This window comes from Delphinus delphis, chromosome 4 (assembly GCF_949987515.2).
Source record: "Delphinus delphis chromosome 4, mDelDel1.2, whole genome shotgun sequence".
In the NCBI taxonomy this organism is placed as follows: domain Eukaryota; kingdom Metazoa; phylum Chordata; class Mammalia; order Artiodactyla; family Delphinidae; genus Delphinus; species Delphinus delphis.
In genome coordinates, this window is record NC_082686.1 from 31,943,189 (window position 1) to 31,958,291 (window position 15,103).

A 15,103-nucleotide genomic window follows, 5' to 3' on the forward strand; every position below is an offset into this window, starting at 1 on the left:
GTGAGGTGGATGGACCTAGAGACTGTCATACAGAGTGAAGTAAGTCAAAAAGAGAAAAATAAATATCGTATGCTAACACATATATATGGAATCTAAAAAAGAAAAAAATGGTTCTGAAGAACCTAGGGGCAGGACAGGAATAAGGATGCAGACATGGAGAATGGACTTGAGGACACAGGGAGGGGGAAGCATAAGCTGGGATGAAGTGAGAGAGTGGCATGGACATATATACACTACCAAATGCAAAATAGATAGCTAGTGGGAAGCAGCTGCATAGCACAGGGAGATCAGCTCGGTGCTTTGTGTCCACCTTAGAGGGGTGGGATAGGGAGGGTGGGAGGGAGACGCAAGAGGGAGGAGATATGGGGATATATGTATACATATAGCTGATTCACTTTGTCATACAGTAGAAACTAACACATCATTGTAAAGCAATTATACTCCAATAAAGACGTTTTAAAAAATCTAAAAAAAAAAAACTATTTTAAAGTTTCCTATTATTTTTAAAGTGAAAGTGTTTCAAAATTCCCTTTTTAATAAGCTGAAGCCTAAGAGTGAACTTAATTTTTAAGACCACAGATCTCTATATTCTAGCTTCAATATATATAGAAAATTCTGGTTTATAAAAATATATAGAGAGTAGGACTTGATAGCAAATGGTGACCACATATTACAGTTTTCAAAGAATTAGCATATACTGAACTATATCCAATATGACATCTATGTTAAAGAGACTTTCATATAGTTTGATGAATTTTTAATTGATAGATATATGATAGATAAAACATAAAGAAGCAAAGAAGACACTTCAGATTCCTGGTGCTTTCAGAAAAATTGCACTGACTAATTATCATCTTTGTTTTAAATGTGTGTAAATCTCTTTTAACATATAATTACAAATCTGAATAATAAAAAGTTATAAGTAATTAAGTTGAGAAAAAAAGTAGTTTTTAAAAATATGTGGTTGAATTGGAAATAAAGGTAAATTTTATACAATAAAACAATTACTCTTCTACATACCACTCTCTGTACCAAAACTAGGCAGGGAAAATTTGAGAATTAAAACAAGGTAGGAAATTTTGTCTTCTCTTTTATTGCTGAAATGTTTAGGTCACTCAGAGATTTCTCAGTTCTCTTAAAGCGACAGATATGTGACTAAATAATTTGTTGCTTTTTGTTATATATCTGGCACTCATCTTTACTGATTGAAATATTAGAACAAGGTCATACCTGACTCCCCTCTCTCCTCCAGAAGATAGCTGGTTGAGGATTTCCAGTTGCTTCACACTGGAAAGTTACAGTTCGTCCCAATGCAACAACCTGGTCACGGGGTTTCACAACAAAATGTGGAGGTTCTGAAGGAGATGAAACAAATTACCCTGAATCAAAAGCATGGAGTCATTGTCCTATTTGAGACAATTTGCTGATATCCCAAGTGCTGCTGTTATTTTATACCAGTTGTTATGTACTCTGTAGATATACATAATGTACCAATTCTCATGCTTAACCTAAATGAAGCTAAATTAAGTGCACATTCATAGAGTGGAATCGTGTAGCTCTGTAAAGAGGTTTCTTTTCTTTCTAATTACTTGACCTTCTAAGATTATCTACCTTATTAAAAAGAATTCTTGAACTACAATTTGACCATTTACATTCAACGTATGCCTGAAATTTGTATGAATAAATATCTTTTCTTACTTAGAGCTGCTTAAAGGTGCATGGATGTTAATCACAGACACAAGGACCTCCTGATGTAGGCAGGCCCTAAAATTAATTTAACTCAAAAGCTCCCGAAATGCTACCATGGAAATTATAACCATTTAAAATCTTCAGTCCAATTACTTGAATAGAAATGAATTTAAAGCAATAGTGGAGTCGAATGCCTCTTTCATTTACATAGGCAAGGGCATGTTCAAACAGAATATATATGGAAATGAGGGCAAATTTGAAACATCTGCTCATCCTGACATTATAAATACTGCCAGCTTTGTCCAAACTGTTTGATTTATACAGACTTAAATGGCCACTTCATCCAGCAGTAAATAGAGTGTCAGAAAATTGTGTCAGTTACATTGAGAACAATGGCAGCTGAAAACATGAGGTGTGCTGATGGGGTCACTCGCTGGGAAAAAAAAAATTTAAAAAGCTTGTTTTGGGGCTGTGCTTTATGATTGGAAAAACTGTGCACTGAACATAAGTCTTTCTACCTACTGTTTACACTTTTCAAATTCATTTGTTATCAGCTGTCTGAAACGCCTAATTATTCTCCTTTCTTGTCTCAGTTCAAACTGAAGTGAACGTTTCAAGCCAGACACTGAACAGTTTATACAGGATAATCCGCTTTTTAAGACTCTTCCATTATTTCTAACCTTTTCCTTAAAAGTACTTTTATTTTTTTTTTTTTATTAACATCTTTATTGGGGTATAACTTAAAAGTACTTTTAGTTACTTATGTCAGTCACTTAGGATAACTGCTTCAAGTGAATATGAATCAAAAAGTATGTTCAGATTATGTCCACAAGGGCTACTTCTCTGCTCATGAGAATATGACTTCTTTGTGAATGAAGATGAGTATTTGAAAGGGTACCCTTTTCTCTTGCTAAATATTTTCTGGTCAGTTGTATCTGAGACATATATACAAATATTTATGATATATAATATATACATTTATCAACTTTACACATTTGTATGTATACACATATATACATGTGTGTAAAGTGGAATGTAAAACCCCTTTAAAAAAGGCGATATGTAAAACAACTTGCATGGTCACAAAACTGAAGAAAGCAATTAGATCTCCTAACTTCTAGATAAGTGTCCTTTCTTCTATACTCCCTTTTTATTTTTAATTGAGGTTTAGTAGAAATTATACCATTTGACAAGAAAATTACAGGAGACCTGAAAAATCAGGTCAAATGCCCTCAAATGTCCTGTAACTTATACGGAAGAAAATACAAAGTTAGGAGAATAAGTTTAGGTTCAATTTTGGTAATGCTGACGTTCTAGCTTATAATTTTTTTTAAACTCTGATTGTAATTGACTGGTTTACTCATGAATTTGGCAAACACTGTCATTATCCAGGTATAATAACAGGTGTGTGCATCATTGCCTGAGGATTTTCCTCCACACACATCCATACAGGAGCGTTTGATTCCTTAGTTAAGGGTTGGAATAACTGACATAGAAATCAGACCAAGGAATTGAAAGGACTGACTGGATAATAAACCAAATCCAGAAGAGAGTTTGGTTTGTTTCAATGAAAGAAAACCAAGTGATTAATTAAATGAATGGGAAAATATGACTTTCCAATATATGCAGGGAATTTGAGTAGGAAAATGTAAATGTTCAAATCACTTAGACAAGTAAAAACTTCGGGTGGTCTCTTTTCTAAATCTCAGAACCATGTCTAATAACATGTGCCAGAATCCATGTTTCTTTTATAAAACGCCAGCTCTCCTCAAACCTCAAAGACTTATGTGGGAACAAGGGATACAAACCCTTATACAAACTACATTTATCCTGCAGCAATCCTTCCACACAGGATATTTGCCTGGAAATGAATTTACTATATCTTATAGGCATATCCTCCAGCCAACATCAACAATGACATCAGCCACGAGGCATGTCTCAGAAAAAACCCTTTCCTACATGTATGTTAAATATTAGATATAGACATATCTCTAAGAAAAATTTTAAATGGATTAAATATGCCTTTTTCAATCTTCTATCATCACTTATCTATTTAGATTGAGAAGGCCAATCACCATATGCATCTGATGTTCATGATAAAATGTTGGACTATTTTTCAAGGGCTACAATATTTAAACTTGCCATAATTAAAAACACATAATCATGTTACTAATATAATGTTCAGTGTTGAAAATACAGAAAATTAGATAAGCAAAGAAAAGCTACCTATAATTCAGCCATGCGAATTGTACCATATTGTTTTAAAATATTCTCCTACAGTATCACTTGAATGACTGTTTAATGGTCTAAATACAAATTAACCTTAATTATTTAACTAATCTATTGTCTTTAAATTTAGATTGTTGCTAATTCCCCCATTAAACACAATGGTGAGATTTACATCCCTCTCAATTTTATTCAAGTTTATTTCAACTGAAATTCTCTCTGATAGGACACTTTCCTCCCAAACCTCACGAATACTGAACATTAACATCCTTGCCAAACTTAGAACAGAATCTCCTCTTAATTGGCACTTTATATTAGTGAGGTTAAACATTTATATTCACATTACCTTGTCATTGATATCCTATTTGTTGTGGACATTGTGTTCTTGTGCTTAACTTTTTTTTTTATTTTATTGAAGTATAGTTGATTTACAATTTTGTGTTAATTTCTACTATACAGTAAAGTTGTTCAGTTATACGTAGATATACATTCTTTTTCATATTCTTTTCCATTATGGTTTATCCTAGGTATTGAATATAGTTCCCTGTGCTATACAGTATTCCCCTTCTAAATAAAAAGGCGGGGTATGGGTTATGGGTTATAAGGGCTGGAATGTTAGAAAAGATTAAAAATCTTCTATCTCAATGGTGTACAAACTTTTTTTGTCTTCTTAAGCCATGAAACTTCTCCAAACAAATTCTTCCTCAAAGATCTAATTCCTAAATAGATAACAGCTTGGGGACAGGGGAGGGGGTTCCATGAAGTGGCTTCTGAAGCCATTTCTGGGGGTCCCTCTACTCTAGGTAGTGGTTCAAATAACATCAGCCTAATCCAAACACTGCCTTTTAAATTGTGCTTAAATTTTTGATTTCTAAGAAGTAAGGATAAGCTAAAATTTTATCCACTTCTCAAAAATGTTGTAGATATATTTTTCCATTTATTAAAAGTCTTTCTAATCTAGTTAGTCATTTTTGTTGTTCTATCAGTAAAATTATATAAAATAGATTACATAATACATATGAAATTATATAAATATTCACTCTATTTTCATCCTGTATTTTGCTTTTATTAAATTTTAACCCATCTATATTTTTGCATATATAGAAAGCTATTTTTTTCTAATAGCTCATTATTGCATCACCATTATTGAACAATCCATCCTCTTATCTGTATTAGTATGAAATGACATCTTTATAATATGTGTATAGCTTTTTAACTTAAAACATAGAGAGATTCTTTTAGGGTTAAAATTATTCCTTGCAACACCATAAAAAATTCTCCAAAAATGGTGCTCCAGCATCCTTAAAGTATGTGAATGGACCTTCCCCAAAGTACTGATCATGAAAGTACTTAGAAACCTTTATTTATATGAGGACAAATTGTTCATCAAAGCAAACTTTGATAAATTTTAGACACATCATGTGGTTATTTCTTACATAAAATGAAATGATTCTGACACATAGAAATGAAAATGAGTGCAAATAGCCCTAAGTGCACGGTTATTCACCAGCAGGACTTTTAATGACTAATATTGAGTAACAGTTACAAAAAGACAGACATGGATTCATAAACATATTTTGGATCCCCCAAACCCAAACTGTCCTCTGGGCACCATTTTTCTTCATTTGTTTATCTTGTGAGATATAAATTGAAATAGTACTTAATCAAGATAAAGTCCTATCACTTATTTTATCACTCATTTAAAAAGAGAAAAAATAAAAGGATGCAGATCACACATCATTTAATAAGACATAAAGTTAGCAACCCCATTACCTTTACTCTTTGTCACAGTTACCCATACTTCCTGCAGACTTTATTCTGTGCAGTCTGTCTTTGTGGCCAATGACAAGTGAAACATGGAGGCTGATTGGTTGAAGGACATGGAAGGGTATGGATGGAAAGGGGAAGAGAAGTTCCAGTCACAGTGACACGATGATTAGAAGATGGCCAATAAAATGTCAACTTACCAGACCCAACTAAAACGAAACAAAAAAAGAAAACATGGAATAAATAAAAATAAACAGAAAATGAAACAGAAAAAGTAATAAGATTTGACTTAACAATGATCGTTCTTTTAAAATAAAATGAAGAACACATTAATATTTGGATACATGGCTCATACTGTCCATGAATGAATATTTGTTAGCATTTCCAGCATCATCATAAATCATTTAAGAAGAATAGAAATGAATCTTAAAATCTCTACTTTGATTAAATGGCAGAGCTACAATGAATGATAGCTATGAAATTATAAAACACTTTTCAATGACTTTACATTTTGCTACCAGGATTAGATAACTATATATGTAATGGGTTTAAAAGCACACTATAAATCTTAACTGCTAATGCTACGTAGAATAGAAATCAAGCACCTTAATCAAAGATAAAGAAGTATTAAATCCTGTAACTCCACCATCAGATTAATTTTAAAAGGTTCATGCTGTCAATGATATTCTATTAAACCCATGCTTCTCATACTTGAATAAGCATAAGAATCACCCTAAGATCTGGTTAAAATACAGGTTATGATTGTATAGGTCAGAAGTGTGACCAGGGATTTTGCAGAACCCACGTGCTGCTGGTACAGGACCATAGGTTGAGTAGCACGGTTAAAAAAAGGTATTATATTTGAATTCTTGCATACTTTTAATTGAGAAAACACACAGGAAAAATATAAACACATTATAGAAACAGAGAAAACTTTATAACACTATCTAATAAAGTTATAATCACATTACCTGTTTTCAATGCTGAAACATTGGGTATTTTAACATAGAAAGCTCATGTATTATATATTTAAAAACTGGAAAGCAATTGTTTTGCTCTTTTAGAAACAAAGGTAATTACTGTCAAATGCAGAGCTTTTTCATAATAGCCCAGTAGACATCCACAATATATTCTACTCAAATAAATAATGTCCATGTCTTTCAGCAAGTCACAACTAATTAGACTTGATATACATTCCGGTACTTTAAATAAATGAACTATGCCAAGCACTGCTGCTGTGAAATGGTAGTTTTAAAATAGAGAGAGGAGTTCTCTTGCCTATTGTTACCACATATGCAAAATATAAAGGTAATTCAGAAGCACATTTTAACTCACACGTTCCCTTTAACGTGAGTGAAATAAATTGTCTACTTTTCACTCTAAGGTAAAAACTCTAAGCATAATTTTTCCATCACGCAGGCAAGAAAAGTTAAAAAAAGCATACTCTCATTTGCTCAGGCATAATTTTTATCATAGCATAACTATGTTATCCAGATTTGAAAACAAACAGAGGATGGGACTTGCTTACATTTCTCATCACCTTAAAGATGATGTCTTTTAAATGACAGGAAGAAATGTTCAGAAACTACAAGAGAGAGAAACTGACAACTGTAGCAACAGAACTTTGCTTTGAGAAAACAAAAAGTCATAAAATTATCTTTTGGGTAATCTGAAAATAAATTTGATCTCACTAGATTGATGCAGTTAAAATCAAGCCTTATTTGAAGTCAGGAGATCAAAGGAATGATTCCTAAATAGTTTCTAGTCATGTATTTTCAGTAATTTAAAATTTCTTAAACAGTTTCAAAAATATTTAACATGTTAGAAACCAAAAAAATCACTGGGAAGCAGCTCATTTAAAATTTTAAAAAGCGCTTTTCCCTTGCCTATAGGTTTTACCAGCAATTGAACCATAGCAGTTGAATCTTTTAATCAAAATCCACTGTGTTTAAGCATGTTAGGCCGGGCTTCCCTGGTGGCACAGTGGTTGAGAGTCCGCCTGCCAATGCAGGGGACACGGGTTCATGCCGCGGTCCGGGAAGATCCCACATGCCGCAGAGCGGCTAGGCCCGTGAGCTATGGCCACTGAGCCTGTGCGTCCGGAGCCTGTGCTCCGCAGCGGGAGAGGCCACAACAGTGAGAGGCCCGCGTACCACACACACAAAAAAGAATGTTAGGCTAATGCAGTTGCATATCACATCAATGACAATTGATAACTGTAAGGTTTTTCATAGTCTATTAAGGACCCTAAAACTTATCTAAAACAACATCTAACACAGAAGCTCCTAAAACATCAGAGGTTTTTGAATGATCAGAGGTATCTTGAATGATCATTTAAGCTTTTAACAACCATGATTATCAGGAAGTGATTCTTCTTATCTAAATGAAAACCTGCCCATCACAATTTCATTTGTTCGAGTTTCAGTAAACAAATAAATGCCATTTATACCCTCCAAATAAAATCCTTTTTCTCATTTGAAGAAAATTATCATCCCCAAATTTCTCTTCTGGAGAATAAATGATAGAAATTTCTTTAAGTTTTTCTCAGATTTCCCCTTTCTCTGTATTTCTCTCAGGGTCAGGTCAAATGATTTTTTTTTTTTTTCCCCATACAGAAAGCAGAGATCTTCTACACAACAGGCAGTGCCTATTATTGTCCGGTTAGGAAAGTCCAGAAAGAATTAGAAAAAACAAGAGTCATTTGGATCCTGTTCATTCATTATCCTCTAAAGCTCCTGGTTTACGGGCTGCTTCTCTCCCACCCTCCACATAACTCGTCTCATCTTTTTTTTCTGCTTTAAAGGCTGGGAGCACCTCTATCCCAGCTCCCCTTTCTCCCTAAGAAAGACGAAAAGCCTGTCTGTCTCTATCTCTAATAAAACAATAAAACAATAAAATGTTAGCTCTGGAAGTGACCTTAGCACTTATCAGTCTAACCCTATCTTTTTGCATGAGAAAACGGAGAACCTAAATTGTTAAATAACTTTCTCAAGGTCACAGATGACTAACCAAAGGCTGTCTTCCAGGTCTCTCGACTAAATCCATGTCTGTACAAATTTCCCTACTAGTTAATCAGTTTGGGGAGAACTATATGCAATAGGACACAGAATCTATTTGATTTTACATTTAAACTGTCATAAACTGTTTAATCTAAAATCATTACTACCTACACATAAAAATAGTTTTAAAGAATTCCTCATGACATTAAAAATCTTTAAAGAATATTTAGCTAGAGTTTTAAAAAGACATGGGAAACTAACAAGTGAGAAGAAAACAGACTTAAAGGCTCTTAAAAAGTTCACCTTTTTGGGAAAAAAATGTAATGCAATCATTTCTTAAGGGTGAACCAATTTTAATCATTTCTTGTCTTGATCTCACTAGAAATTGAATAAAATATTACTCTTTTGAAGCATGAGAATAAGATCTTAACAAAAAACACTTTTTAAGGTAAATGGGTCAAATAGGAAGGTAAAAAAACCTTTAAAAAATAAATATATATTTTTAAGAGGAAAAAACCTTACTAGTTTTTCTTTTTTTTTTTTTTAACATTGCAACATTGTGCAGATTACAATCCATCTCCAGGAACAGCTTTAAATTTCCTTATATCGGAGGGAGTTTGGAAAGGCGTGAGGGATTAGAGAATTGCCACTAAGTTGAGTTTGTATACAAAGCATACTGTTTTCACCTAGATTTTATTTTCTTGGGGTTGGGTGGGGGAGGAAGGGAAGTTAATCAAAGTCTAAATATATATATATATATATATATATATATATATATATATATATAAAATACATATATATAATACACGTTAATTATATAATTTTATAAAACTCTGGTTCTCTTTGGAGTCTAAAAAAGAAAAAGAATAGCTTTCTTCCAAATATTTGGAGATATACAAACATACACTTGACTAACAGTTTTTAGAAAAAGAACTGTTCAAAAAGTTTGGGAGAATTTAGCCTCTTGCTCTCTGCCTCTCTCCGTTTCTCTCCGTCTCTCTCGTCTCTCTCACAAACACACACACACACATACACACACTTAGAATAAGAGATTTTCTTCCTCATTTGAATGTGCCATCGAAGGGTTCCAGATTATCTAATTAGTTTGAAATCTTATTCTAAGAATGTACATTGTTCAGACAATAATTTCTAGGTATAAATGAGAAGAAGCTAAGAGAAAAAAGAAATGAAAATAAGGAAGTAAAGAAGGAAAGAAGGGAGGGAGGGAGGAAAGGAGAAAGAAAAACTCATTTCTTCTATCTCCTTGTCATATTCAGGAGACATAAGTCAGAAAGATGATACATGTTTGAAAAAATTATACAGAAGCTGGAGGAAGAGGCTTTTTTTTTGGTCTGAGAAAATAAGTTAGCTGGACAGATACTTAAGAAGTCTTCAGATTATGTCTAATAAATACAGGGACCAGCCAATCTTAATAACTACTTAGGCCAGAAGAGAAGTAGATAATGGGCCTAAATAATAGCACGAACGACTTAGGAAAAGTATAGAAAAGAAGCAGTTAACAGTAAAGGTCACTGAACCATGAATTGGTTGCCAACTGTGATGTCTCTAGAGGTCTTTAAAAATGGGATTTATTTCCATTTGGCCACAACAGTTTAGCTATATAACGTTGTCTGGTAAAGAAATAGAGTAGCTGACTCTTAAAGTGCTTTCTACGCTATGATTTTAAGACTCTGGAAGTTCAGAGGTAAAGCAAGACAACAGATATATCCCTCTGCTTCCAATATTTTTCCTTCAGATTATGTATATCCAAATGTATACTCTAGTAGAAAATGTCCTGGAAAATATTCTTTTCAGTCAATATTACCTAAAGTTGATGAAGTACTTTATACACATAGCTCATATGATAAATCCAGGAGATAGCAGAAAATTCCAAGAAAGTAAAATATTTGCATGATTAGCACAATATTAAAATTACAATTTTGGTATTTCCACATTGAAATATCAATTTTTGAAGCATAGTGGCAAAAATATTGGAGTTTATCCTTACACATTAAAGTCCTGAGATTCTTCACTATTAGTAATGGGCTATACAATTATTTGTACTGTAATGACAGAAGATTTCACAGTATTTGGGTCTAAAATAATTTAAGTATTCTAAACTCATAGAATGGCCCTATAGAATATTTCATAGTTAAGCAAATTTACAAACAGTAGGACCAATCCTACTAGCAAATATCAGAGAACAGCAGCTTCCTTAAATGGGCTACAGATGAAATCACCCTGACTATGGAATTCTTCTGCTAATTCATAGATATTCATTTTCATTATTAGTAGCTAAATTGCAGTGAATCCCTAAATTGATGTGATGTTTTTCATTCTTATACACAGTGCTTTTTGAACAGCAGGGCTCAGTTAACAAATCTGACAGACTAGAATTGTAAATACCACATTCCAGAAGAATATGAATGGAGTAAAGTAATGAGTTACAAGATTTTTTTGAGAAGAAACACATTTTTATTAAAACAGAGGAACACTCAAATTTTTAAGGAGTGAAGTATCTACATTTGAACTGACAAATCCCAGTCACTGTTACACCAGAGAAATTATATGCATAGATACTCATGAATGATAATATCTCTAACAATTAAAAACCCTCAAGATATTTTAATACTAGGTATGATTTCTTTTTAGGGAAAAGATTGAGTTTAACATAAAAGCCTGTCATTACATCTTTCAACTTTTCAGACATAAAAATAGAGTGATTAAGAGGAACATTTTTAGAATATATTTAATGGATACATAAAATACCATGAACTTTTCCCCTCCACTCAAATATCTCACTTTATTCTTTAGATCAGTGGCTCTGGAGACAATTCTGATTGTCACAACTGAAGGGGGGGTGTTTCCGGCACCAATAGGCAGAGGTCAGGGATGCTGATAAACATCCTACAACGCACAAGACAGCTTCCCACAGCAAAGCATGATCCAACCCAAAATGTCAATAGTGCCAGGACTGAGAAACCTTGCTATCTGCACAAAATACCTTGCACTATGCCTGACACATTACAGGTGCTCAGAAAAAGTTAATATTCTTCTTTTCCTTCTGCTTCTACAAATGTCCCCACAAGCAGTTATTAAATGGTGCAACTTAGTTATTTGCCTGCTAAAGAGTCTGAGATTGAAATGCAGCTACCCAGCAAACTATGATAATGTGTATGCCACCAGACATAGGATCTCAGGATCATAATTTTGGTGGTAATACTCCCGAAGTCAATTTAGAAAGCCAGAAATTTAGATCTTTCCTCTCCTTCTTCCGAGAGATACACAATTCATTACCAAATTCCATAGCTTTTATTTCATAACTATTTCTCCATTCCATCCACCTCTTTCTATCTCTATTGCCACCACCCTGGACAAGTTATCCACCAGCATTCACCCGAACTAATGTCTTGCTTTTTTCCATTCCAATCTCACAATTCAGCCACAATGATTAAAAATAAACTAATCTGATTATAGTACATTTTTGCTTAACACCCTTCAATATGGTCCCATTGCTCTTAAAATAGAGAGCAAAATCTCGAACATGGCCTCGTTATGTAACTCTTTGGTGTCTTCTCATATCCCTTCCCCTCCTCCACCACCCTATCTTAGCCCCGTAGATTTTCTTCTCATCCTCGAGCACATGTTGCTCCATCTTACTTCCGGTTCTGTTTATGCTGTGCCCTGGGATCCTCCCCTTTTAATTCCTACTCACCCTAGCCCTCAGCTAAAAAAAAAATACCTCTTCAAAGAGCTTCCTCTAAATTTGATACTAAATTTTATCAGAATGCTATATGTTCTCACAGCAACCTCAACTTTTCTCCTTGAGCACTTACTGTAGTTTTAAATTATACATTTGTGATTATTCTATAAATGTCTGTCTCTTAAACTAGCCTATAAGCTCCATGTGGGCAAGTATTTAACCATTTTGTTTGCCGGCATTTCTATAGAACTTATCAAGTTGAGGACATTATTCACATTGTAAATATCTGTTGAAAGAGTGAACAAATGACAATAATGTCCCCATTGCCCAGCTGAAAGCACTTTCTTCCTCCCTGGCCTATCTGTACAAATCCACTTTTCATATACTGCTGATGCTGTAGACATTTATGTATATCTCTCTTTATCAATAGGCTGTAATAAGCTCCATGAAGGCAGGCTCCATGTCTCATTATCTGTGCATCCTTCACAGTGCTTAGCATATTGTTTTATATATAGAAGGTGCTAAGAATTTGTTTAGTTGAAAATCTGGAACACTTACCTTCAAATGGCATAATTCATGGAGGGTCAGCGTTAAGGTACATGATAGCATAATGATAAAATTATTCAATAATGATAAAATTAAACAACTTTGGATCAAGATTCTCTGCAAAATTAATCAGATCTATCCTGCATAAATCACATAACCTTTCTACGTCTCAGTTTAGTAAAGAGCCATCAATGTTAGCTAACTATGTGTCAGACCACACACAGAAACCTTCTCAGCAACTCTGTAGAAAAGAGTTCAATATGCCAATTTTGCAAAGGGAGAAATGTGAAAATTAAGTAATTTTCTTAAGGTCACACATCAGGTAAGACATGGAAGATTGGAGCTCAGGTCTGTTCAGCTCTTTAAATCCTTGCTATTTTTACTACCTTGCATGACTTGTTTGTTTGAAAATTCTTAAAAAGTGTTAAATCTTATTCTAATGTAAATTTGGTTCTGAAATCTTTTGGCTCCATGACCTAAGTGAAATAACTTTCAATAAGAAATTATTTACAAAGTAAATCATCAACAAAATGAAAAGGCAACCTACTGAATGGGAGAAAATAATTGCAAATTATATTTCTGATAAGGGGTTAATATCCAAAATATATTAAAAACTCATTCAACTCAATAGCAAAATACCAAATAATCTGACTAGAAAAATGGGTAGAGACTCTGAATAGACATTTTTCCAAAGAAGATATATAGATGGCCAATAGGCACATGAAAAGATGCTCAACATCACTAACCATGAGGGAAATGCAAATCAAAACCACAAAATCACCTCACACCTCTTAGAATGGATAATTATTAAAAAGACAAGAAATGAGAATGTTGGCAAGGATGTTGAGAAAAGCGAACCCTTGTGCACTGTTGGTGAGAATGTAAATGAGTGCAGCCACTGTGGAAAACAATATGGAGGTGCCTCAAAAAATTAAAAATAGAACTACCATATGATCTAGCAATTCCACTCTAGGGTATGCATCCAAAGAAAACAAAAACACTAATTCAAAAATATATACATACCCCATGTTCACTGCAGCATTATTTACAGTAGCCAAGATATAGAAAAAATCGAAATGCCCGTCACTGAATGAATGGATAAAGAAATGTAAACTAACTAACTAAATGAATACACACACACACACACACACACACACACACACACACACACACACACCATGGAATATTATTCAGCCATAAAAAGAAGGAAATCCTGTCATTTGAGACAACATGGATGGACATGGAGGGTATTATGCTAAGTGAAGTAAGTCAGACAGAGAAAGAAAAATACCAAATGATCTCACTTACATGTGGAATTTAAAACAAAAAAATAAAAAAATAAGTCCATAGAGACAGAGAACAGGTTAGTGATTGCCTAAGGTGAGGGTGAGGAGTAGATGGAATGGATGAAGGGGGTCAAAGTTACATATTTCAAGTTATAAAATAAGTAAGTCATGAGGATCTAATGTACAGCATAGGGAATATAGTTAGTAATACTCTACTGCATTCTTGAAAGTGGCTAAGAGAGTAAATCTTAGAAGTTCTCATCACAAGAACAAATTTTCTAACTATGTATATGGTGATGGATATTAACTTGACTTACTGCACTGGTCACTTTGCAGTATATATAAATATAGTACATTATAAATATAGTACATTATACTGTACACCTGAAACGAATATAATGTTATATGTCAATTATACCTTAACAAAAAAGATATTGTTTAAATGCACAATATGTATTAATATATTAAATTAACATGGGTACATAATCTGCTTCACATATGGGCATGTTTCAAACATATAAAAAGGTTTTAGGGGAGGAAATGACTCATGCTATATTTTATTTTCTCATTAAAAAAAAAACAACAATGTCCAAACAGCCAATTTCCATCTCTGAAAGATGATATGATGCAACCTTTTAGGACAACTACCGTAAATGTGAAATTCATGCAGTCAAGTATCAAATGTATATGTTCACAGTTTGCTATACATTATAAAGTCATCTCTGACCTCAGTTTTTTCATCAGTAAAACAGAGCCCCCATCCATGTCTAACATTCATAATCTCAACAATCCAGCACAGGAATTATGTAATTTACCATTATTTCCAAGAAGCCTAAATCAGGCCAAAATTACTGATCATCAATTATATTTAGTCATTTAGTACACTT

General features: G+C 33.5%; 1 protein-coding gene across 1 annotated transcript in view; it reads right to left on the reverse strand.

Moving 5' to 3' along the window:
* Positions 1–15,103, reverse strand: part of ROBO1 (roundabout guidance receptor 1) — a 146,913-nt gene that overhangs the window by 84,084 nt on the left and 47,726 nt on the right. The window contains exon 5 of the mRNA XM_060010477.1: positions 1,231–1,355. Coding sequence (XP_059866460.1) covers positions 1,231–1,355 — 125 coding nt within the window. The remainder of the gene's footprint in view (positions 1–1,230; positions 1,356–15,103) is intronic.